General features: G+C 38.6%; 1 protein-coding gene across 11 annotated transcripts; it reads left to right on the top strand.

The window, feature by feature from the left end:
* Positions 1–881: 881 nt before the first annotated feature.
* Positions 882–26019, top strand: SSX2IP (SSX family member 2 interacting protein). Of its 11 annotated transcripts, none has more exons than XM_074876412.1 (17): positions 882–981; positions 1347–1473; positions 7556–7596; positions 8569–8604; positions 9191–9324; positions 10131–10267; positions 10520–10720; positions 12513–12623; positions 13791–13926; positions 15169–15244; positions 15322–15493; positions 18029–18179; positions 19687–19823; positions 20244–20417; positions 22695–22806; positions 24803–24920; positions 25130–26019. In XM_074876412.1, exons 5-17 carry the CDS (start codon positions 9282–9284, stop codon positions 25209–25211), a joined length of 1650 nt encoding a protein of 549 aa, XP_074732513.1. In that variant the 5' UTR covers positions 882–981; positions 1347–1473; positions 7556–7596; positions 8569–8604; positions 9191–9281; the 3' UTR covers positions 25212–26019. The 11 variants fall into 11 exon arrangements, with proteins under 11 accessions (XP_074732513.1, XP_074732516.1, XP_074732514.1 ...); XM_074876415.1 differs by having other exon boundaries at positions 10101–10267; positions 20292–20417; positions 22695–22746; XM_074876413.1 differs by having other exon boundaries at positions 10101–10267; positions 20292–20417.

Here is a 26019-nt window from a genome sequence, read left to right as displayed (position 1 = left end):
CACCACTGCTCGCAGCCCCAGAGAGGGCTGTCAGATATGTGAGCTCTCCCACAGGGAGGCATTTTTGTGATGTCTGGGCAAAACTTGCTCCTGGTGAGTGCCAGGAATTCCTGGTGTAAGCTAATTGCTCAAATCAGCAATACCTCTGTTTCAGACAGCACTAAACAACTCTCAAGATAACTACGAAGCTGTCTTCTTTAAAGTGTATTCTACAGAAATGTGGTTTACTGGCTGAATAACAACATGACACAAAGAAGGTCTTCTTACGCTTTCGTGTACAGCTGCTGGAATTGCCTGTGGGGAGAAAAAAAAAGCAGCAACATATAGTCAAACGTAAGGGCTAATATTTAATGACGGATTTTTTCAAAACTTGTGACTACTCTGTCCTCTGTGAAAGGCGATGACATTCTGGGCTGAGCACTAGGTAAGCAGACCTAACTCCATGTACTCGCCGTGCTCCGGCGCGGCAACGGAGGGATCAGGCCCCACGGGGCCGTTTCGCAGCCAGACTACCAGCCCTCGGGCTGCCCCTCCCCTCACGGGTGCCGCAGCCCGCGCCTCACGGCCTGCGCCGCTCCCCGCCCCGCCCCGCCCCGCCCGCAGGACCTGCCAGCAGGTGCCAAAGGCGCCGCCAGCGCGGCCGGGCTGCGCTCTGCCTCCCCGGCGGGCCGCGGCCGGTGGCGGTAGCGAGGCAGGTGCCGGCTGTGACACGGTGGCGCTGCGACGGCACCTGCTCGGCTGCGGCCCGCCGGCCAGGCGGTGCAGGCCCCTGTTGAAGGTCTCCTAGCAACTGCTCGGCCAATGGGAGCGGCGCTGGGGCGGGGGTGCGGGCGGTGAGGCGGGGGTTAACCCCGCGGGGCCCGGCCGGGGGCCTGAGCGGTGGCGCCTGCAGCTGCGGGGCGCGGAGCGGGGCTCGGGAGTCGCCTCCTCCCTCCGCCTCCTCCTCGCCCCCCCGCGCCGCGGCGGCAGCAGCCGCAGCAGGTGGTGCTACGCGGATGGGTGCGCGGGGCTCCGCCTCCTCCTCACCGGCGGCTCGGGAGGAGGGTTTCGCGGGGGCTGCGTCCCGCCTGCGAGGCGCGGCGGGTAACGGGCGCTCTGCGGCCGTTGGGGAGGAACAGGGGGCGGGCGCCGGCGCCGGTGAGGGGGCTGGGGCGCGCCGCAGCGCTGAGGTACCGGGGCTGCGCTGGGCTCTGCCCGCCCGCCGCGCGTGTGGGAGCCCGGCGTGGGGCGGCCGAGGGGAGCGGCGGTTCCGCGGTCGGGGCCGGGCCGGGGCAGAGCTGTGTGCGGGGGGAGCCTCCGGCCGCCGCGGTGTTGCGGGTCTTGACATGTGCTCTCCTTCCTGCCAGGCTCCGCGGGATCCGCAGGGGCGCGGGAGAGCTGGGCTGGCGGCGGGGCTGTGCCGGCTGCCCCCCGCGGGAAGGCCCAGCCCTCCGGGGAGCTCTGCGGAGCTACAAGCGGCGGATGCTCGAAGAGGTGGGAGCCGTAAACCTTTCCTCTGATTCAGTGAATTTGTGGCTGCTCGGGTTTAGCTGGTGGTTTCACGTGATGTAAGAGTAGAGGTTCCATAAAGGATTTTGGCTTTTTTTTTTTTTTTACTATTTTGTTTAAAAATATTTTTTTCTTCACTTGCGGCAAAGCCCATTTCGATTTGGAGATTGAATCATAATTCAAGACCAGTTTGTAGTATTACTGCATCGCTATCTATGTAGAACACTGTTGCTTTCAGTGCTCTCAGTGAAATAGTTACATGGGGCTCCATATGCTACAAAGGTATGATAGGAATTTCAGGGTAATGACCTAAAATAAGAGGCACGTGAAGTAAAATGTGAATGTATTGGGTAAATTTTAATAGTGAAATTGGAAAGGAGACCTAGCGAAATTATTTGATACGTTTGATGGAGATTTCAGATTATAAATATTTGGGGGGGGGGGGGGGGGGGGAGAGGGGAAGATGTTCTCTCTGGTTTTTGAGAGGGGAAAGCTGTGGTACTAATACCAGTTATCATTTGTACTGGAGATACCAGGCTCATTGGCATCAGTATCTTGTCTCTGAAAGTGGCTGGCAGCAGATGCTAAGGAAAAGATCATAAGTATAGGTTGGTTGTACAGCAATGCTTTTATCGTGTATCCTCCTAGTATACTGCAGTCTGGAGCTGAAGGATTTCTGAGCAGAGGTTGTATCTCTCTCTTTAAATTTAATAGCTGCTGATAGATGTTTTCCAATGAATTGGAGTCAATTGATATACTTAGCATTCACAGCACCTGTGATGCGAGTCCACAATTTAACTTTTATATGAAAAAAAATTCTTATTTTCAGCTTTTGTGCTGAATGTTTCATTTTGTTCTGTATAACTGTTATGTTAAAAGAAGCAATAAATATTTTCTGTATGTTTGTCCTGTTTCTCTAGCTGTCTCCTCTTCTGGCTGAAGAGTTGTAGCTTATTAGTTTCTTGTATGAAAGCGTTAGTTGACCTTGCACAGTTTTAAGGTCTGTCCTGTCTTTTGTACAGGGAAGGTTGTACCTGCATGTGGTATTTAAGCTGGAGGAGCTTAGTGTTCACAGACATTATGATGATCTCTTCTCTGACTTCTGCTCGGATGTTCTGTTAACTACCTGTGAGCTGTTATTTCCAGAGGACTAATAGCAGTGACCCTGGGATCTCTTCCTGCATGATAATACCTGACTAGAGGCTATTGGTTTAAGTAGGAAGTAGAGTTGTCTTTTTCATTCTGTTAGTTTGCATTTATGAACATGGAATTTCAGCTGCTGATTTTTATCATCCATTTGCTTAGTATGAGGATGACATTCTTCAGTTCTTGTCAACCTGGGTGTTTATTTTTTTTGAATAACTCTTGTACACTTACCTGCTCACCACCTTTTAAAATTTACTGAACAACAGAGATGCCTTCACCAGACCCCTTTGTGACTCTAATTTTTGTCTCTTTGTGACTTTCCTATGATATATTTTCATACCCCTCCTCACCCTTCTTTAATTTATTCTTACACTTTGCCCTTCTCCATTTAGAATCGGTCATTAATAAATCCCCTGACATCTTAGTTTAAGAGCTTTTGGTAGAAAACATTGTGAAAAGCTTTCTGGAAATCAAATTATGCTGTCTTGCCCAGGTATGTTGGCTCATTCCTTCTTCTGGGGCACTGTGGCAGACTTGTTAGTGTTTCTTCCTTCTTCAGAAGACATGCTGACATTTCACCAGTCCTATTTGTTTGCAGTTACTGAGTCTGTTCTGTTTTGCTCAGTAAAAACCTCGAATTTACATGAGAACCCTTGCTTGAATTCCCTGGCAATTTCCCTTTAGAGAAATTAGTTACAGTTACCATCTTCCGTTCCATGCCTGATTTAACTTACAGGTTATGCTACAGAAACTTGTGAGTTTCATAATTTCTGAGATCTGGAATACTAGTTCTGACTCTGCCCAGTAAATATTACCAACTTTAGGAACTAGTAAGGTTGTGGCTTGTTTTGTTGTTTCTTTTTTTTTGTTTTTTTTTCTTTCTTTTTAAAAAGTCATCTGCTTGCAGAGACAGCCAAGCTATAAAGTCTGGCTAAAGTTGATCTCAGGAAAATGAGGAGGAACTGCAGAAGACAGTTCCTAAGGTTTTCCACTTGGGTGTCTGTGATGTTGGGAGGTTAGGCAGCAGAATGTTCTGCTCCAGCTACACGTAGTAAGTGGATTGTGAATGCACACAGAGGAATACAATTTTGAAGATTAACAAAAATAGTGCTATTGTTTAGTAATAGGAAGATGGTAATGTGAAGATCCATCATGTGTGTTCAAAATGGGGTAGGAATTTGGGAGCCAGATGAAACATTTCCATGTGTTTCAATTTGTTCAGTGATTGCATTAACAGAATTTCAGTCATCTGTGTATGTAAAAGTTAGAGCTGAGTCTTGAGGTAGTAGATCAGATTATATTCCTTGTGTAACCTGAGTGTTTGAGGCAAAGACCATGACAGAACAGTCACTGAAATACATGTTGAGAAGATCAAGTAAACATTTCTTTTCTTAAACTCTAGATTTTTTGTTTGTTTTTTTAAGTAAAATGGAATGGAAAAATGTAATTGGGATTTTCTGAGTGTGATATGCTCAGAAGGAAGCAGAGACTTAATACCCATAGGCTGGGTAGTTTGACTTGCCTCTTCACATTACTTTGGACAATACTGAGAAGTTCAGCTGAAACTTAGACATTACTTAAAGTCCCACAGAATGTGGATAAGCAGAGGGATTCCCCCACACCCATTTTGCAGTTAATAGAATGATTAAATTGCCACAATCTTGTAAATGTGGGAGGAAAGATCTGGGGTTTGCTTTGATTGCAAGGCCCATCATTAAAATGACAATATTAACTAAAGGTCACTGAAACTGTAATAGATTTTTAGAGGAAGGAATTCTTGTAACTGTACAGTAGTCACTGTACATGATATGCATGCTTTAGTGCTAGTTGTAAAGAGCTGTAGAGAGAGAATCATCAAAACTCTAGGGAGGAAATGCATGGACATTCATGGTGATTACATGAATTAAAACAAGTATATGTCTTATGACACTATCAGGGATATATTTGTAAACCTACAATGTCATAACAGGAGTGTACCCTAAATTTACATAGACTGATGTGTCTTTCTGTCTATCCGGATAAAAGCCATCTGTGTGGCATCTGTGGATTACTAGACAAATGTAAAAGCTTTAAGCAGATTCACAGCTCCTTTCGGGATATAATTTTAGTAGAAGGAATCGTATTGCCCTTTAACTAAACGCTAACTATGCCCCCCTCCCCCCCAGTTTTACAAGTTGAAACATGCACATGTCAACAACTTGTAGTAGTATTTGAAATATACAGAGAAGGAATGTTTGTTTGACAATTTCTGGTTAACTGACTTAAACTCTTCTCCAAGGCATTGTGATATTGGGGGCAGGTAGAAACCACCTCTCCAAAAATTGCCTTTCCCTATCCTTTCTACCTCAGGGGGAAAAAGTTTTCTGGGATCCCAGATACTGCATTTCCCATTTGTGTCACACCCTGTGTGGGTTAGAGATGACCAGATGGTGTAATATGATCACAGCACAGTGCTGTGACAAGTGATTCTCTTCTGATTGTCTGAATGAGTTTTACAAACCCAGTTATAACTACTCCTTTTCAAGTTTAAGCATGATATTAAGAAATTCTAAGTGTGCTGTGTTGTATAAAGTTTATAATCCTACTTCTTACTGCTCGTGATCATCAAGTTGTGTTATGGTCAGAACTTGGGCTGACTTGATGAGATTTAAACTATTGTTAATCTTGGCACATTCATTGTCAAACCACTCCCTTGTCCCCCAGAACACAAACCAGTAATTTTAAGAACAGCTCCTTTCAGCTCTCTGGGTTTGAAATGTACTATTTTAGAAGTTTAATCTAAACTTACTCTTAAAAAGAAAGATGTCTTTGTTAGTGACTCATGCATGAGTTTGTGGAACTATTACTGTAGATTTCTGTCAAAAAATACCCCAGGTGCCTTTCTAAGAATCAAGTTCTGGTATGTTATTAACATGACAGCTTTTTTAAGTTCTTTGGGGTTTTTTGTACTTGTTCTGACAAGCACTTGAATGCCTTGGTTTGCTGACTGCTTCCTTAGCATTAATCAAGCTCTCTGCAATTTTAGTGTAAGTATCCTGGGGACGTGTGTGTGTTTAGGGTTTTTTGGTTGGTTGGCTTTTAGATTTCTATCTGCAGTGAGATGGCTCTGCCATTATGTTCACGCATTTGAAATTGGGTCTCGGAAGGTAATTTTTTGACAATCCACCTAGGTCTTGTCCACCCCAGGAATTTCTTGCTTGGGACAGGAAGTGACACTGCCAATTGGCAGAATTACATCTAGCAGGCACTGGGTTGTTACAGGCATATGGCAAGTCATCGAACCTGTTGATGAAGTAACTGCAGCAAATCCCTGTGTACCAAAAATGGGCACAGAAGGAAGATCATTAAGTACAAAGTACCACAGTTTTGGCTGTTCAGTGGTTCTTTTCCCTCCCACCCACAATCAGTCAGATTTTTGACATTAGATGTTGGGAAACAGCAAAAATTTTTTTTTTTTCTTCCTACTGCATGTTTTCCCAACCAGGATTTGAGGGGAAGGGGGGGGAAGAAAACCAAAACTGAACAAAACCTTCTTACTACTTTTACTACTTCTTTTTTCATAGCCTAGGGAGATCCCTAAAGTACTTTTCAGTCTTATGTATTTTATTATTCTTCTATAATTACACAAAATACTGCTTCAGAGTTACACATTTTCCTCCTCTACGTGAATATGTGTCCTGGTATGTTGTGGTGGTTAAAGAGAGTGTTGTAGCATACTAAAGGTGAAGAGTCCCTTCTGAGTACAGTGTATCTAAATTAATTTTGCGTTCGCACTGTCTTCATCAGGAATGCTCATCTTGAGCTCATGCATACTTCAGTGGGACTATTTTTGAGCTGTGTTGCTTCAGAGGAACTGCCTAGACCAGGAAGGAAATATATCTGGTGGGTCTTAATCACTAGATAGCTTTAGAAGTCATGGCTAAGGTCCTGAACTGGCAGTAGAAGCCACGTGGAACTGATGAGATGATCTTAGTATGCGACTAAAGGCTTGTAGCATTCCCTTTTGCAGCTGACATGGGATTGTCTCATTCTGCACATCTGAATTTAATTCTAAATACAGTATGTAAAGATGATTCAAGTACAAAATGCTGACCGCTCTCCGATGATTACTGCTTCAAAGCTACTGCACTTGTTTGGTGACACATAACAATTTAAGATGCTTTGGGGTAGTGGTTTAACAGTTGAAGGAAGTTTTTGAGTTTGGCGTTTTCCAAGTCTTGACATTGCTGAGGGTGGCTTTTAATCTGATGTATTAAACAGTGTGCAGTGCATCCTTGAAAAGTGTACTTTTCAAGACAAAAGGCTCTAGAGCCTTCAAGATTGATTAATGTGAGAAGAATATAGTTGCATTATCTGGACTTTATTGTACTGCCTAAGTGTTCTTGCCTTCTCCGTCTTCACTAGACCTCCTTCTGAGCCTGTGTGTTAATTTTCTTTGTCCTCTTGTTGGTGCACGTAGAAACAGTGTGTCACTAGAGAGTAGTCGTGACAAAGCATCTGTACTGAATCAATCTGCATGCGGCTTGCAGGGCTCAATTTTAGAGAATCATTGCATTCCTGCACCTGGACTAGTCCTGTTTCTGCTCCTAGTCAAACATTGTTTGGGGTGATAGATGCTGTGTCAGAATAGTATTGTCAGTGTAGAGAGACCTGTGGGTTCGTAATACTGTATGTTGAGGGAATTTGGGTGATAAGATCTCATAATTGGTACGCAGCCTCTTAAAGAATAAAAGCCAGTTTGAAAGTAGCGGCGTGTCTGAAACGTGAGTAGTAGTTTTGTGGACTTTCCAACAGTCCTTAATGGAATTTGTGTGTCTCGAGTTTCTTAACAATCTTCTGAAATACCTTATCAGAATGAAGGATTGCGATGCCAGCAATAAGAATGTACTTAATTTGCCTTCTTTTTCCCTTACATCTGTAGGTTTCTCTGTCTGATGGATCCAGTAGAAATGAAACTAACATGTGAGAAGTGTGCCCTCTTAATCCTTAGTTTGACTTTAAATTCCAGTTTTAAAAGCACTGTTTTGTATGAGTGAAAAAAAAAAAAAAAAAGAAAGATTGCCTTGCAGATTTCTGCTATGAAGTCGGTTCTTGTCTTTAGAGTTGGAACCTTCGCTTCATTCATTTCTGGACATCTTGGTTTTACAGGGTGGAAAAAAATTGAAAAATGTGATTAAATGAATACAGGCAGAGAGGAAGCAGAAATCCCCATTTCTTAAGCAAGAACAGTCATCAGATTGTTGCATTGACTGTGTTTTTCTTGCTGCCTTACATGTGCTTTCTGATACATAATTTAGTAGTTCCTGTGAGCTTTCAGCTCATCTGAGAATAACTTTTTACCTTTTCTCCAAGTAAATTTTTGAACTTGGAGAAATACTCATCCAGCTGAATATTTTATTTTCTAGTGCTGAGCATTCTGTAACATGACTGTGCACCAGTATGATCTCTTAAAAATGTGGTGTTACTTTGGGCACTGTGTTCTGCACACTTTTTTTTTGTTTTTTTCCCCCAAATTATAGCTTTTTCCACAGTGAATAAAATACAAAGTTTTGGTGACAGAAATTTAGAAGCTGCTTATCCAGAGTGTGTTTATTGGAGCATTAGCAGGGGATTAGGAGGAAACATCCCTGTGCTCTAAAAGTCTACAGAGTCCATCTAAAACTGACTTGAGGTAACACTTGACAAAGTGTTGATTGAAAAAAGGGGGCCTTCTTTCCTGTCAGGTGAAAAGTTTATTTCCCTAAAGTATCATTGTTCACGTAACAGCTGATGGGCTGTGCTGTCCAAATCTTAAGCATCCAAGCTGGATTTTAAGTTTCCAGCAGTGTGGTAACTAATGCTATTATGTGCCTTCTTACTTGGTGGTGGAGGTGGGGTGAGGGGACAATCGGTTTGTTCTTTCTTATGAGTGTGTGACTTTCCTTTGGTTTCCAGAGGGCCAGTGCTGTACTGAATGGCTGTGCCAATGGGGTAAGTCTTCTCTTATTTGTTTTCTTCAACAATTTTAGAGGTTCTGCAAAGCATCAAGCAACTTGCCAGGGAAACACAATATAATTAAATCTATAGGTTAAGTTAATTTTAAATGGTTAAATACTTATTAGAAGTTCTTTTGCCTTCTCTCTGCCAATATATGTTCTCTAGAGTCTTTATCCTTCTCTTTAAGTAATAAACTCAGACTTATGTTAAAACTTCACATAAATTTATCTTAATAAAATTGCTTCCTGGTTATATGACAGGAAAATATTCAGTATTTAGCTTGGTGTGTTTTTTCTGCTGTATATCAACAGAAATAACTGAGTTGTTTACAGTGAGTCTATTATTTTCACATGTGCATGGCATTTTAGCTTTAGTCAATAGTTTACAAGACTTAGTTTAGTTTAAGATAGATGCATCATTTTTACAGTATATTTGCTATGCTTACTATGTTCTAAATGCTGTGTAAAGACATAGAAAAATTTCGTGTGGCTCAAGTCCAATAGTCACTCTTCTATTCCTGCTTTAATCTTCTAACAGTATTAGCTGCTATTGTTAATCTAAAACACTCTTGCTATTTTAGGAGATGCCTACTTAACACACATTGCCAGCAATTGTACTAAATATTTCACTGCTGAACCAGTTGCTCAGGTACCCTGCCTGTCTTTGTTGCTATGGGAGATTGGAAGACTGTTACTGTGCCAGTGCTGTCATCAGGTAAACTAGTGATATTTTTAACTTAATGGCTTTGCTAACTTTATCAGTGATGTTATAGGTGCTAAAGAGAGATACTGGAGTTTCATGTATGACATACTTGACTAGTTAAGCAGAATGTTAAATAATGTGTAGTATATGCAGTGCTTTGTTTTGGATTGAGTCCTTACATAAATGCTGCTGTAAAATACAGCCCTTTCACGTGTATGTAAAGGTTCTAAGACTCTTCAGTCTCACTTTTTTTTTAATCGCACCTTTTGGGATATCTTGCATTTTCAGAGGTTCCTTTACTTGTTCTATTGCCTCATAAATTGACTACAGATTTATTAAAGGAGTAAGTATTTTTTTGCCTGCTTCTACCTAGTGGAAGAATAAATTTCAGCACACACTTGATAAGTATATCATACGTTCTGTACGAATTTTCACTAAATACACAGCTTCTGTACCTGTGTGTAAAAAAAAAAAAAAAAAAAAAATAAAAATTGTAGCAAGCCAATTAGGAAGAAAGGTTGGGCAGTTTTTTTTCTTGGCAGAGGAGTAAAATTTGAAAGATACAATACCTTAAAATGTTATTGATCTTTAAATCTTCAGTGGAAGTTTATCCATTTTTTTCACTGTGAATTGTTTAATATATGTCATCATAGCTGAAATTCTAAGCTCTAGACTTGTGAGTTTCTTTAAATAATAGTTTGAGTAGTTGGGGATTTGGGGTTTTTTTGGTATGTAATGTGTCCTAAACTATTAGCCCTGAGTTGTTTCTTAATGTTTTTAACTTTTAGATAGCAAAAATATTTTTCATTATACCTCAGAAAAAAAGATATCTCCCCCAAGCATGAACTCGCAAGTGCTACGCTTGCCACTGCCTTCATCCAAAAGCATGCACAGCTTTTTCAGTGCCTTCTGCACAGAAGAGAATATTGAACAGAGTATATCCTATCTCAATAGGGTAAGTCAGATCTTGTTTACTGGAGGTTGTGTGAAGGTGACGTTAAATCAATTGTGGTAGTAAAGAGTCACTGGATTAAGAAGGCTTCTTTCTCAATGCTCAGAAGCCAAAGTTGGTGGGGAATAGGGTGTGTGTCCTGTTGTTTCCCCCCACCCCTTCATATAGGATCTCACCTGATACTGTTTCTCTCTTTTGGAGAATTGTGAGAGATCGATTCAGTTATTTATTCCCATCTCCCTTGTGTTTTACCAGGAACTGACAACATTGGGCTTTCCTTCTATTTATGCGGAGTCCAAAGGACAAGAATTAAATTTAATATCGATCATAAATTGCATGAATGAATTGCTTGTACTGCAGCACAAGAACCTTCGAGCTCAGGAAGAAGTAGAAATGCAGCATCTGAAACTGGGTAGTGATATGGATCACTTGCAGAACTGCTACGCTAAATTAAAGGTAGAAACCAAGAGAATTTTACCAATATTAGGCAGCACTTATGTTTAACAGATACTGTATGTTCTTAACAGTGAGTGCTTTTTTTGTTTTTCTCCCCAGTACTAATCTGGAATTGTATTTTTATGTGTGTTTTTCGGTTTTTTGGAAGGCTTTTTTCCAGTTGAAAATTCCTTAAAGTTAACAAAATACAAATTAATGAGAGAACTGAAAACTTATGGAGAATTATGGCTTCTTTAATCAAGGAAGTGGGAAGACTGTTTGGGTTGGAAGTGTTAATGCATGCTGCAGGTGAAAATGTTAAACACTTCAATTCATCATTCAGTATCACTTAAAAGGATGTGCCCAGCTCTAAGAGATAAATTCCGAATATAACTGTAACCAGTAAAAGTGTAGGTAGCATTTCTAGGGTGTGGCACAGGGTTGTTACCAGTCTTTCTCTCTATCTGTAGCTTTTTCCATGTTTTGGGTGTGGTTTTTTTTGCTGTTGCTAGATTCCTTGGATAAATGACTACAAAGTCTTCTAAAAATTGCTCAGAAGCTGTTATCAAAACTGAAGTTACTAAGCTTTGTTTTCTCACAGGATAAATACATGCACAAGGCCAGTCACCGTGGAGTAGCTGATACATTGGAAGTTCACAGCCTATGCTACTTCACGGGTACTTGTATGTGCAGTCATATTAGAAAAGTGTTGTCTTTCCCTTGATTCCGTCAATAAAATAAAACAAAATGTTTCAATGCATGATTCAGGGCCTTTTTAGGCTTGCTTTTCACTAGACTGGGCAGCACGATCTCCTTGACGAATACTGCTCTAGATTCTCAAAATCATAGTAGTCTTGCTGAGATTGGTTGTCCGTGTAGAATCATTTCAATGTGACATTAAAAATCATGTGTAACTGCAGTCATTTTTATACAAACATTGTATAATATTAGGTTCCAGACCACTGCAGTTACTTTCCCTAGACAAATCGCTTTAAGGTGAGGGCTGGGGAGTACTTGTTAGTGCTACTTCAATCCCAGGCATTTAATTTAGCTGTCAGCTTGTGCAAATTTTCAGATGCCATGCAGCAATCATCTTGATTTCCACTATTGTTACATATATTCTGGTGTGGTTTGCTTAGAAGTTCTTGTTGCTTAAATCTCTCAACACATTTGTAGCTCACTATACATGAAAAAAAAAGAGCTTGTATGTAGTATTTTCCTCTGTCATTTAAATTGGCAATTTCAGGTTTGTTTGAGTCTTGTATTTGTGGAAAAAGATTTCTGAAGTGCTAGTTTTGCATAATCTGGTATAATGAAATCATCTGTCTGGCCTTACTCTGTATATGTGAAATGTCCCATTTGCTTTGCTATGGTCACAGTCTGTGTACCTGTGTTAATTGTTCCCTTGATTATTTAACAGAAGCATTTCAGTAATACTGTAGTCCCAAATTCATACAGGTTGCTTAGTATATCTATACTGTGATAGTAAGGCAGATGCTTACAGAATCCTGACTTAATGTAAAAGTAGTAACTGTATAGGATAATATCTGTTAAGTACCAAGCTAAATTTTTATTTCTTGTGAGCAGGAGTGTTTTTCATGCTGCAGAATCATAATTACTACTCCAGAAAATAGAACTAACTTGTCATTGAGAATGCAATATCATCCCTAAAACACTAGAGATCAAATATATAGACTAACTTCATATGAGGTGGTATGGCAGTTTGACTTGAGTGGTGGTGTTTTGTTTTGGTTTTTTTTTAATCCTTCGCTATTAATTCTTATTGATACTGAACTATCAACACTTTTTCTAGGAACAATTGGAATTATCTAAAAGGGAAATAGTTGGACTTCAGGAAAGAGACAGACAACTGCAAAGCAAGAACAGAAATTTGCACCAGTTACTTAAAAATGAAAAGGATGAAGTGAGTTGTTTTGTACATTAACACAAGACATTACACAGATATTCAATAATACGATTTTTTGCAAGAGGTCTAGTATTTTGAATGCTTTTTTGTTGGTAAATGTTGTCTTTCACCAAAGTGAAATTGGCATGTTACATATGTATAAATAGGTTCTGTAAGGGATAGTTCCAAGTTACAGTGATAGACAGTACTGCAGAAATGTACATGTGCAGTTTTCTGAGGCTTGATATAGTTTTGAGCATAGCTTTATCTTAGAATGTTTAAAAATACCAAAAAGTAGGAGGGGGCAACAGCATTCAGTCACATCCTCAAACATGTGTATAGGAGCTTTTCTTTGGTGGTTTTTTGTTATATTGTAGAGGAGAAAGATCAGAAAGAAGGGAGGTAGGGAGAACCAGGATCAGAAAACAGTTTGAAATCCAAGACACTGCTCAGTTTGGGATTTGCTTCCAGTGTGCTTCTTCCCCCCCACCCCGTACTTTATATGGCTCCTAAGTTTCTGTGATTGTTCTGTGTTCATAAACATTCATACAGTTAGCAATCAGTACTATCTGTATATAGTGAATATCCTGAAGTTCCAGCTTAAAATACTGAATGTGCTGTATATTTGTAAGATTAAAACTGATGATTCAGAAAAACCCACATATTGATAGTACAGGCCAAGAATGTGCTTTATATGTTTCTTTTTGACCAAATGGAATAGTCTGTCTTCCAGAAGACAAAGAGTTTATTATTCCCAAAAGAAGAAGAGTTTATTATTTTTGTTTTTTAGTGTAAGCCTAACAAGCATACTTTAGAGCTAAACTAGGTCCTGAATGTTAATTACTGAAAGCAAAAACAAGTCTTTCTCTGCTCTGTTCAATAAAGGTGTTAAAGTTACATGAATTGCCAGAACATGAGTTCAGTTGTACTTCAGAGGTGCTATAGTATTATAATATGTTGCTTATGGTGTTGGTTTCTGCAGAAAAGAAACTAATTCACTGAGATAAGTCTGAGGTCAGAATCCATGGGTTGGGAGAGTTCTCCCGATTCCTTTTGTCCCTTTCACCAGAAATAAGGTTTGATAGAAGCATCATTTCACTTAATGTATTTGTTTTGGTTTTCTGAAGAGATTTATGTGCTTATGCTTTAGTTGAAGAAATACAGTTTTTGTGGGGTTGCTTTTAGGTACAGAAGTTACAGAACATAATTTCAAGTAGAGCTACACAGTACAATCATGATATGAAGAGGAAAGAGAGAGAATATAACAAATTAAAGGAACGCTTGCATCAGTTAGTCATGAACAAAAAGGACAAAAAGATAGGTAAGTAGCTGTGAAGTTGACTACAGCAAAATAGCTGTAAAAATTTTGTATGTTAAAACTTTAAATTTGGTTCTGGGTATCTTTAAAGTCAATATGGTTCTCCTTGTATATTTTTAGATGTTAAAATCTTACATAACAGATGTAGTATTTCATGTCAGCTGACTGTGTAAGGGTAATAAATTTTTATAATGTTTTACATAAGATTGTTTAACAAGCACAAACCAAGATGGAGATCTTTCCCTAGTAAAAAACTCATTTTGTAGAATTACTTGGAATTAATTCTGAAGCTAGAGCTGTGTTTCCTCAACTTTCTTTGTACTGCTACCATGACAAGACTTTCAGATAGTGTCATAAACATGTCTTCTGGAAGGGAAGTCCTACTTTTCTCTTCTTACCCCTCCTGCCACCCCCGAAACACTTGGCTGTTTGCCAACTGTAGCACATGTTGTATTTTAGTAAGCTGGTTTAGTTCACTAAACCAGAAGAAAACTATTCCTGTTGTTGCCAAGTTGGTTTTCTGAAAGTGCTTGTGGGTAAGCCAAACCAGGTTAGGACACTGTAGCAGGAAGACCTATTTTGGGTACAGAAGGTCTTTAGGTATCGGCTCAGTAATCTCTAGAAGCCTCACCCTGCAGTCAGCAAAACTTGGTTGTGGCATGTTCTTGACTTCAGTTGGCTAATAGTAGTTCAAGTACCAGTGAGGTCAAAATAACAGGGTTTTAAATCTAGTTTACTGTTTACTTGATAGCTGACTAGAATTGAACAACACTCAATTTGGGGTGGGGGGGGGAAGATGTTGTGGTTGTTTTTTTCCTTCTAATGTGGACAGAGTAGTTTCTTTGTTTTGAGGAACACCTTGTGAAACATCAGGAAGTTGCTTGCTCTGAACTGGAGATAAAACTGCTATTATTGCCAGAAGAGAGGTTAGAGTTGATGCACAATTGATATAAAGGCTGAAATAAGGGTGAAGGTGCCATTAAGAAATACATATAAAAGATGAGAATATGTCCCTCTGAGTTTCCAAACACAAAAATTATCTTCTTTCCTTGATTATCTTACTCTTACTTTGTTAAGCAGGGCAATGTGGTTTCATACAGGTCTGTAGACTGAGGGGGATAATTGGGTGATGTGGTCTCTTGACAATAACTACATGTAAATGCAAATAAGTAAATGCCGTGTCTCCTAAATATTTATATATTTGCATGTTGTTTCACGCTTTTGAAATATCCTTTTCATTTGTAGCTATGGAAGTTCTAAATTATGTTGGTAGAGCTGATGGGAAGAGAGGTGCATGGAGGACTGATAAGACAGAAGCCAGGTAGTTGTCTTATATGCTTCAATTAAAGTTGTTCTGTTATGGCTTTTATGTTGTTACTGTAAGATTTCCTCTTCCAGAAATGAAGAAGAAATGTACAAAGTTCTGTTAAGTGATTATGAACAACGCCAAAAACAGCTTTTAGTGGAAAATGCTGAGCTGAAAAAAGTTCTTCAGCAAATGAAGAAAGAGATTATTTTACTTCTCCCACCACAGAAACAGAAACCTAAAGAAAGGTCTGAAGATGGGCCAGTAAGTATTCTTCAGTTAAAATTAGATCTGTGTGGTAGTTTGGTATAGTGCTGGAGTTAATTTGATCATTATGGGGGGAAAAAAAAAAGGTAAACTTCTTGTGGAACTTGAAGTGGACTGCACATTTCTGCTTGAAATCTATCCATGTTTAAATGTTCTACTGTCTGTGAACAATACCCAGTGTATTCTTCCCAGTTAGTCAATGGAAAGCATATTTGGAATGAATTTTAAATGCAGTAGGTACCTGTATGTAATTCTGTGCAATGGTGCATTTTGAATTTTGTCTGCCGTGCATACTAAGATGTTGATACTAGCTTTCAAGGTGCTTATGCAAAGAAACCAGGCTTGCCATAGAATCCATGGGGGTGGAGGAAACGTAATTAAGGTGCACTCCTGTAGTACATGGACTAGAGTAGCTGTTAGTTACTTTTGCGGAGCTGCTGGCATGTTCAAGGAAAATATTTGATTTTTTTGAGTAAAATGGTTTGTGGGGTTGTTTTGTTTCCAGGCTTTTAAGTATTTCTTCATTTGCACAGGATACTTTATTGTTATGGAACAGCACACTGCACATTCACTGTTTCTCAGTGTTTGTTTATTCCATTTGCTGATTTCTTGCTAGAAGTTGCAGTTCTGTTTTGATGTCAGAGTGAAGTAGGGAATCTGCAAGGTTAACTGAGCTTTCTCTTAGCAATAAGAGAAAGAGTACCACTGGGCATAAGAAAGAGTTGAAATACAGGAAACATGCATAAAGTCTAGATTCTAGGAAACAGTCAAGATGATGGTGTACTAGTAATAGGATATTAAGAGAATATGGATACTCTACAGAACAAATTATGAAGTATTTCCTATTATAGTAAATAATACATGTTGGCACATAAGAATATGTGTAGATGGAGGTTTCCAGAGTGTGCTGTTTAGTGGAATCTAGGGCTTGCCATTTCAGAAGGGCCCCTCACCTGCCTAATTGCTGTACTCCCTTTGTTTCTGAGCCATCTCAAGTGCATTTGTCCAGCCCCAGGATGTTTGAGTACAGCCAGCTGTGGGAATGGGGTCTTTATGAACTTGCGCATTGAAACAAACTTGAGGAAAAACTGGGACTTAGTGCTCTGAAATTCGCTGTTCTTGGGTGATTAGACAAGTACTTGTTAACTGTTGTAGCATTAATAGATTGCTAAGAAAATATTAAATGCTTGCACTGAAACTTCTGATTAGTTCTTTTGTAATAATACTAATTAACCAAATTAAGCAGAACAACTCACTAGACAATAGTAATTGCTAGTAGTAGAATAATAATAGAAGTACTCACTAGATGCAAGTCTCAAGTGGAATTATTTCAGGGGTTGTAGGGTGGTGTGGGTTGAATCCCTTGCAGAATAAAAAAAATCCCCAAACATTGCATTTCTACTTAGAAATGCTAATTCATATTGATTCTTAGAAGGAAGCATATACCTTGGATTGTGGCAGCCAGTGATGTAGTCGCATCATTTATCACTTTGCTTCCCATCACAAAATCACAAGCCATGAAACCAGCTGGACTGCCATATTATCACAGTACTATCCAGAGACCTACTCCAGACTGGGCTTTCATTGTGTTAAGTGTGTATAAAGATAAGTAAAGGAATAAGATGTTTCTTTATGAGGTCACATAAACCTCTTAAATCAACTAACCCCCCCCCCCCAACCAAACCAAAAAGCCCCAAACCAAAAACCTGCCTTTTTTTTTAATAGCTGTTGTTTTACTCCTTAAGATCTCCTGTGATCCAGGTTTGAAAGACAGTGCTTACTGCATATGTAAATGATTACTTTGATGCCTTTGAATGTCTTGTTTTTGTACTTCCCATTCCATTTTTCTTACCTACTTGTAGATAAAGGGGATTGTATAGAATGGTTTAGATGCTTGAGAAGAGTGGAGTATTCGTGCCAGGTATTGAAACGGCTATAGCTTTTCAACTTAAATCTACTAAATTGCCATGGGCTAGTCTTCTCTCTTCCATTTAGGCTTTTATGTCTTAGCTCTTCGGGATAGCATTCAGGTTTGATGTTTGAACAGTGGTGTAAAATGGAAGTGGGAGAAGGAGGTGCTAGTTCCACTCTACCTTCAGTGTGTTGCGGGGGTGTTTTATCATGGTGAAAAACAAGGCAGGGACAAATTCCTTAATTCTCAAGAGGAGAAAATCTTTGTCTTAAATCCTGTTCATGCTGCATAGTGAGTTTATGGGCAGCTACTGCTGAAGTTTAACAGCAGAACTCAGCAGTCTGAACTTATCTAGCTTCAAGATGTGTGAGAGTGAGTCTTGTTAGGTGATACGCTCTCTCTGTGGTGGGGTTCTGGGGACTACCACTTCACTTCTGTCTCTTCAGCATTATGCCGTCAGGGAACTGAACTCCCTGACAGTCAGATTTCCCCGGATGGAAAAGTCTTTCCTCTATATAAGGGTTTTCCTTCTCTTCGGTAAATTAAATACATATACATACATAAACACACGTATTTGGAGTGGTGGAGTGGTTTGCAGCTTCCTGTTTCTGCTTCTACAGGTGCTGTCAGACCTGGAGGAAGATATTGGAGAGTTAAATAAAGAGAATATGTGGGAACTGTCTTGTGAAACTGTGCGAGAGCAGCTTACCAACAGCATTAGAAAACAATGGAGAATGTTGAAAAATCACGTTGAAAAGCTGGATAACCAAGGTGACATTTAACTGTAATACGTGTACATATAAAATGCTACTGATAATTCCATTTGGTATCATGCTCTTAGGATTTACTTTACTGTCTGTTTTAAGCTAAAAGGAAGCTAAAATGGAAGGAATTGTGACCTGGTAGACTTTCTGAAAGGCTTTGTGATTACCGTTTTTCTGTCTGAGTTTTAGTTGTAGGTAGTTAGGGAAGCAATTGCACACCAACCTGTTATCATGAGAAAGGACACAATTATAGTCTGACACAGTAAACAGCAACTTTATAAAGAAATAATTATTTTTCTTTTGAAAGTACATGCCCTGTAATAATGTTTGTTGCCTTTTCCCAACTTTGAGATCTACAAGTAATGCAGATGTAACAATTTGAAGTAATTGGATGCAAAATATGTAAATCCTTCTCAAGTCTAGGCTTGCCATATCCATACCTCTGAGGATTCTCGTGGCATTCTAAAGAGAACTGGCTGATGGTATGGTGCCGGACCCTTCTCATTTCCAGCTGTTAAACAGTATTAAAAGGCAGCTAAAAATATATAAAATTCTTTCCTAGTATTATTTTCCCATGCAAGCAAATGTTGCTGCTACCACAGGGATGTTTGCAGTTAAGAATAAGACTGAGAAGGTCATGCATGCAATTGCAAATAAAAGAGCAGATGGTCTATGAGGGTGTTTTTACCGTAGAAAGGATTTTAAGAGCACTTGTTCTGTGTAATACTTGATTTGGTGTAATGAACTGAAAAAATAGTTGTAAGCGTCAGGAAAAATGTCTCAAGAATTTGCTGTTTTCATGGAGTCACCATTTTATTTCTTGGGTTTATACTGATGACCATAGCCTAGTCCTTTTGAATTCAATTAATGTTTAAACACTGGCATCAGGGGATCAGAACTTGGCTCATTACAATCACTGTGATAGCTATGCATGAAATGAAACAAAGCAGTATGTAATTATACAAAATAAACTTTATTCCTCTCTAATTCATTCCCTTACTGGGATGAAACTATGCACACAATGTTTGTTATCTCCATTTTGCCTTCACAGGACTTGAAGAAAAAGGCTTTCTTTTTATATCTGTGATAAATATAGTTACTGTCATATTTTTATGAACACACAAGCCCTTCAAAATGGGCTCAGAATAATGGGCTAACAGCATGTGAATGAAAAGAAGTCTTCAGTTGTCTTGATTTTTCTTTTAAATAACTGCTGAAACAAGTGGGTTTTTCGTGTGACACTTTTATTGCAGTGCAGATGCTTGGTTTACCTTGGGGAGTGTGAAACAGCTATGCTTTCATTGCCGTTTTTTTTTCTGAACTGGATTTTGTGCATAATTACATGTGTAGCACCAATTCTGTATCTCTTGTCTCTAATAGAAGTGCTTTTGAATACACTGTGTATCTGTCTTTCAGGATGAAACAAATACAGTCTAAAATCTCTTGCTATTGCTGTGAGTCCATGATGTGAGGGATTTTTTTGTTCTAAGTATCTTTTTTTTTTTCCCCATTAGTGTCACGTGTACATTCAGGAGCTTTGAATGAAAAAGATGTCATTTCAAGAGAAGACCATGAGCTGGAAACTGAAAAGCTAGAATTAGAGATTCAGCAATGCAAAGAAATGATCAAAACTCAGCAACAGCTCTTGCAGGTAGTAGGCTTTAATTTTCCTTGTATCTTCTCTACACTGAATCTAAGCTTTTTTGTTTTTTAATGTGCCGCTTCTCTCACCTCTGAGCCTTTCTACGTTCTTTGATAATGCTTTTTAAATATCTTAATTGTTTGTCTGAGTATAGGTGTGCTAGTCAGTTGGTTAGTAATTTAATGAGTTTGTAATTCTGGTAGAAATAATTTTGGGGGATAAACAAAGGTGGGGAAGGCTGCTGAGGTCAGCTGCCTGAACAGGGACATTTTGCTTGCTGTCCGCCCCCACCAACTTGATACTTGCTACATTGTTTCCATATTAAACTTCAGCCATTTTTCTGATAAAACTGAACCTGTGGAAATACTGCACCTCTTAACAGTCACTCCCAAATTAATGTTTGTGTCTTTTGTTGCTTTATATCTGCAGCAGCAGCTTATGTCTCCATGTGATGATGACACCACTCTGTTACTACAGGACTGCTATTTGTTGGAAGAAAGAGAGCGTCTTCAGGAAGAATGGAGACTATTTCGAGAACAAAAAAAGAATTTTGAGAAGGAAAGAAGAAGTTTTACAGAAGCTGCTATTAGATTAGGACTTGAGGTATTAGAAAAGTGGAAGGATATTAGAAAAGGGAACTCCTATGGAAGATGTGTTACCATTGTTAAGTAGTTTTACTGTTACACAAGTGCAGCTGTCCAACAGTATCTGTTTGTTAACATCTGTAGAGAAATATCATTCCCGTACTGTATAAAACATCTTTGGTCATTGTAGGACATCATTCTGTTAGCATTTAAAAAACCCAAGTTTTTATGTGTATTGGAAATGCAGTTGCTGCAACTGGCATGACCCATTTTTGTTTCAGCTTTTGCAGTATCTAAGTACTTCCAAAAATCAGTCCAATTATTCACTAAACCATTTGTTAGATGCTGCTTAAGTTTGGTTTTCTACAAAAGCAAGGCCTATGCAAATTTCAGTCAGATTTGGTTTCACGGTTGCATTCTCAAATGTACTTGATTCCTAAACTTTTGTGAAAACCTGTGACTGTTGCAGAAACACAAAGTAATTGTTGCCTTTCCCTTAGCAGAGTCATTACCTGTTGTGTTCCAGTAGTTAAGATGGCCAGTAAGCATGCATACTGGAAGGCACTCAGGGTAGATATGTCTCTAAATGAGCTCTAGCACGTGTGTCCTTTGGTCTAGCCAGTACTTAGGGCCAAGAACATGAAGGGGCTTACAAGCGTGGTAGGGAAAGGAGGTCATGATGATGTCATGAGACTATGATGGTACAGATGTGACAAGAAAAAAAGCCATCGAAGGGAAAAAGAAATGGACTTTATTGCTTACAGAACTGCTTACTTTGACACATAGAGGAGAAGGTTGGAGTGGGATGTGATTAAAATTTATAAAACTGGATTCAGTTGGTCAGATAAAAGCAGTACTGTTCACCAAATCTCTCAAGATTAAGACTAGAGGGAACTCATAGAAACTGCTTGAAATTAAGTCTAAAACATATCCAAAAAAGGTATGTTTTTATATATCAGGTAGTTGACTTCTGGATTTGGCTGCCACAGGAGATTATGAAGGCAATCAATACCAGCAGGTTCAAAAAGCAGTTGCCCAAGATCATGAACAATACATCCACAGATGGATACGAAAAGCAGGGGGACAAGGGGGTCCCTTCCAACATCTCTAATCAAATGACACTTGGGGCTGGGAACCTCTGAGGCAAAGCACTGCAGAAAGTGGCCAGGTTCATGCAATCTCATAAATAGCATCTCGTGTGGCTATTGTTGGAGACAGAATACTGAGCTAGATGGACAACTTGTCTGACTCAAGACAGCTGCTTTTTTTTTTTATTCTTATGCTGTAAAGGTGACTGTAAAGAACATGAAATACTAGAGATTTTACTTGAGATGCTGGCACAACAGTAGTTCACATGGTGACAGATAATGACTCAGTCCACTACATATAGATATGTATTCTTCAACGATTTAATTTAATTTTGTTTGCATTTTAATGAACCTGCGAATTTCACGTTGGACCTTGAATTCAGCTTTAAAAGTCTTGAGTGATAATAAATGATAGTTGTTTGCCCAGAAATGTTTAGGACTGCATTGCAGCATAAGTGTAACTACCTATGCTTCTACTTGATAAAATGCTTAAGTATGAAAAGAGAAGTAATGCTGTAAGTTTTATAGGTGTGTTTGAAAGTTTGCAATAGAGTTCAGCTTACTCTATTCTTCTGCTGACACAGTAGAAATAATTTTATATAATGGGGCATTCTGTTTCACTGATGGTTTTTGGAGATGAAATAGCTTGTTGCTTGATTCCAGAGCCACTGGAATCTTTTAGAGATTGTCTTTTAGCCATTATTTTCCTTTTCTGTACTCAGTGATTGGAAAATGAAACAGCCCCTTCCTTTCTGCCCCAGTTTCAGACAGAAGTAACCAGTTCTATTTTAAATGTCATTTTTATCTGTTAGGAGAAGGCTCAGGGTTGAGGTTTAATCAGTAATTCTTACTGGCAGCTGCTCAGAAATGAGGGCCACCTCCAAGAGGTAGTGCCACACTGAGGGGGAAGGGGAGCATAGGAGGCAGCAACAGGAGATTGTGTCACAGGAGTGGAGAACAGTAAAATGAAAGGATTAGTCAGACCTCTGAAACAAATCATGGGGTTTGGCTTGTAAATAAATATGTCCTCAGCTAATCCTTATTGGATTCAAAAGGTTGCTCACATGACTGTAATTCTGTGTTAAACTGCTGGCTTTCCTTAATTACATGGATATGGTACAGCTTCTGCTTTCTTAGATAGCAGCAATGTAATGTTGACTAAGCTTGTTCCTATGGTCGTAAGTGTAAATTGTCATTTCTTTTCCTAGAGAAAGGCATTTGAAGAAGATAGAGGAGCATGGCTGAAGCAACAGTTCTTAAGTATGTCTACTGATTACAAGCACTCTGAAAATGTGACAACTCCAAGTGCCTTCTTAGGAAGCAAGTATTTGGTTCAAATTGTGCTCTTGTAATGTGTTTCTTTTCCCCCCCCTTTCAACTAGAAGATGCAAATATGAACAAAACTATTAAAACCCCCAAAACTTCCCAAGACCAATTTTACCATGTATGCCTCTAATTGTCAAGGTAACTGATGGTTCAAAATCTCCTTTTTAAAAGAGAATTGTGATAACTCCCTGATAATTACTTATGTAATGAATTTATATTTGTGAAGTGATCTGGTGAATGTCAAGTACCTGACAGCACAGCTCTTAATTCTAAAAGTTCCCTGTTCTTACTAAATTAAATGTGAGCATATTAATTTCCAAGGCAGTTGAAATCATGACCCATAGAGATCTGTATAGATTAGAAACAAGTTTTGGAAACAAGCATCATAATGTGGAGATGGCAGCATTACTTATTTGAGATGAGGTAATTAAACGTGTACACATACATATTCAGTAAAAAGAATCCTTTGGAAAAATAAACAGTGAAAAGAGCATAATGATAATAAAAATAAATTTGAACAAACCGTTGAATTTTAAGATTAAAATCTTCATAAAGGAATAATTTCTTCAGAAAAGATAATGAAAATATGGCTATATATGACATATAGTTTGGAATATTGTTTTTATTGAAAGTATTTTTTTACTTCCTTTCTTCTACAATTCTTTTTTCTTTCAAGTTGGTAAGTTTACTTCCCATCCCCTCATGCCTGAATATGCATGTGCAGTGTTTTGGTCTTTGCTACTGACTCTTCAGTACTTTCTAAGGGGTCAGGGAGTGGTGTGAGACAAAAAAAAAAAAAAAAAAAGGACAGAGGAGAAACAAATAACAACAATCTCTGTTAAACAGATTCTTCTTGTGGCAGCCATCATCTAAAGATAAGTGTATGAAACACCTGGCAAGTAAAGATAGCTTGAATTTGTGTTCTTGTTAAATAAAGTAGCCTGCCTTGTGTTCTGGGTTCTCCTTGTTTCTCCTCTGTGCAATTCCTGTAGTGCATCTGTAAGTGTGAAATGAAATGATCTTCTACAGGGAAAACTATTTTTAGTAACAGAATTGAGATTGTTTAACTGTTGCTTATGAAGAATTACTTGATTTAGCGATCTGTCAGCAACTTGAGATCTGTTTAACATTCATTGTACACTAAAGCTTTTGATTTGTAATTGTCTTTTTCCAAATTGTAGTGTTTCTGGATTCATTTAATGCCATATTTTCTCTTCTAAATGGGATTCTTCAATCTTATATATCCTAACCTTAAGCTGCTGGCTAATAGTAATAAAACAAAAAATCTGCCACAGAGAATCATATTCCATCTGGATATTATTCCACAGATTATCGTTAGAATTGTTTTAATGTTAAATTTCCCTTTTACATAACACTTGTCCAAAAGCTCTTAATTCTGTAGTGCTATGATTAATACTGTAGAATACAGAATCATTCCAGTTTTTTCCATTTCACATGCAAGCTTTGAAATCTAAATGTGAGGAAGAGTTAGCGGGGATTGATCTGGCCCTGCCAAGTTTGGCCATGTCTTTCCATTGACTTTAGTGATGGTTAAGTTCATATAAATGTTAAGGCATCTAACATTGCTTTTAACTTTTTTTCTGTACTCTGACAAGTTTGTAAGTTCTCATGTTGGTGTTGATTATTGTATATGCATGCTGGAGAAGTTTTTATTTAAGGAGTAAAAAAGCTTTATCAATTGTAAAGTGAGAAACTTTACATTTAAGTGACTTTAAACTTGATTTCAATGTGGCTACTTGCAATGGTGGTTGTGTATGTTAAATCCTTCATTTTCAAATTTAGAATCCTAATTTTAACATAACTTCATTCAGTAGCATTAGGTGTACTTACAAAACTTTATCACAGGTCTGTAACAAGATTTATTATTATAGACATGCTGTAAGATGTTTGGTGTGTTTTTTCACAAAGCAAGTCCTTCGAATGTTTTCAGTTGCACTGTAGTTTAACTGATGGTATGTATGTCTCTCAGGTTGTGACCAAGACAATCAGTTAGTGAAATCTACATCTCAAAGAAAACCTCCCTGTATGTTGAGTGGTCCTGTTTCAGCAGAACCTTGCCAGACATCTCAGTATATTACACGTAACAGGTATCTGAAATGATGTTGCAGGTGGTTATTTTTATACTGCTAAACTCTATGTAGAGCACAGAGACTAAGTTGTGCTAACTTACAGAAAGCCTGATCTAAGGCTTATGATTGATATGTAGCAAAACATATTAAACATTGTACCATAAAAAGTTCAGGTTTTTCTATCCGAAGTATAATTTATTTGTATTGTAACATTCTCTTTTTCCCAGTTCCAGTGCTGCATCCAAAAAACCTGCTGGAGATAGCAAGCCAAATCAGTGGGTGGAAAGTGACAAAGAAGAAACCAAGTAATGCACAAAGTCATGGGAAGACTCTGGAGTTGGCACTCTGCTATGTAGAAACTTGCACATAGAACAACTGCCTTAGACTTCCTAGGGTTGCCTGCTGGGTTTTTTGTTAAGAGATTTGTTCATAAACTTATCATTCTCAAGTGAAACAGAATGCTATGAGTTTGGTCATTCTTCTAGAGGATTATGTGGTGATCTGAATTGTGGTGTGTGTGTGTGTATGTGCGTGCACAAGGCTTTTATTTTTTAGACCACTCTTTGCCTCTTTTCTTGCAACTCTTGAAAGAAAATAATTGAAAAATATATAAGAGCTTTCATATTTTTCTAGTAACAGAAGCTCTGATTCTGTGAATGAAGCAATGGTCTCAAACTTTGACTGTAATACTGGATCCTAATGTTACCTTTCATCACAGGCAGAGATAGCACTTTTAGAAATTGTTTAATTATTGGAAACATTCATTTATGTTTCAAGTGTAACTGGCATTAAAACTTCTTTTGCCTCAACTTGAATGTACAGTATACTGTAGATTTTTAACAAAACAGGTTCTATATTTATTGTGTGATTTGAAAATACCTCTTTGATATTTCAGATGACCTAAAGCGCAAAATCTTTATATATTTGTAAATAGACAAAGTGATTATGCTGAGAAACCATGAAATGAAACACATGCATACATAATATTATTTTACATGGCATTTTACATTGTTTTATAGTGATACTCAGTTTACAGATGCATTAGGACTTTCAGTGGTTCAGTTGAGAACCAAATTATTTCAAATGTGAACAATAAACGTGTAATTCTATTCTAAAA

The sequence above is a fragment of the Strix uralensis genome, chromosome 8, assembly GCF_047716275.1.
Source record: "Strix uralensis isolate ZFMK-TIS-50842 chromosome 8, bStrUra1, whole genome shotgun sequence".
NCBI classification, from domain to species: domain Eukaryota; kingdom Metazoa; phylum Chordata; class Aves; order Strigiformes; family Strigidae; genus Strix; species Strix uralensis.
This window is presented reverse-complemented; position numbering and strand designations above follow the sequence as displayed.

Excerpts from the sequence above, each read along its gene's own strand:
- SSX2IP (XM_074876404.1), top strand. The coding sequence starts at position 9,282 with ATGGGAGATTGGAAGACTGTTACTGTGCCAGTGCTGTCATCAG. Across the intron at positions 12,624-13,790 it reads TTAAAAATGAAAAGGATGAA|GTACAGAAGTTACAGAACAT; the intron begins GTGAGTTGTTTT and ends GGTTGCTTTTAG. Across the intron at positions 15,245-15,321 it reads ACTGATAAGACAGAAGCCAG|AAATGAAGAAGAAATGTACA; the intron begins GTAGTTGTCTTA and ends TTCCTCTTCCAG.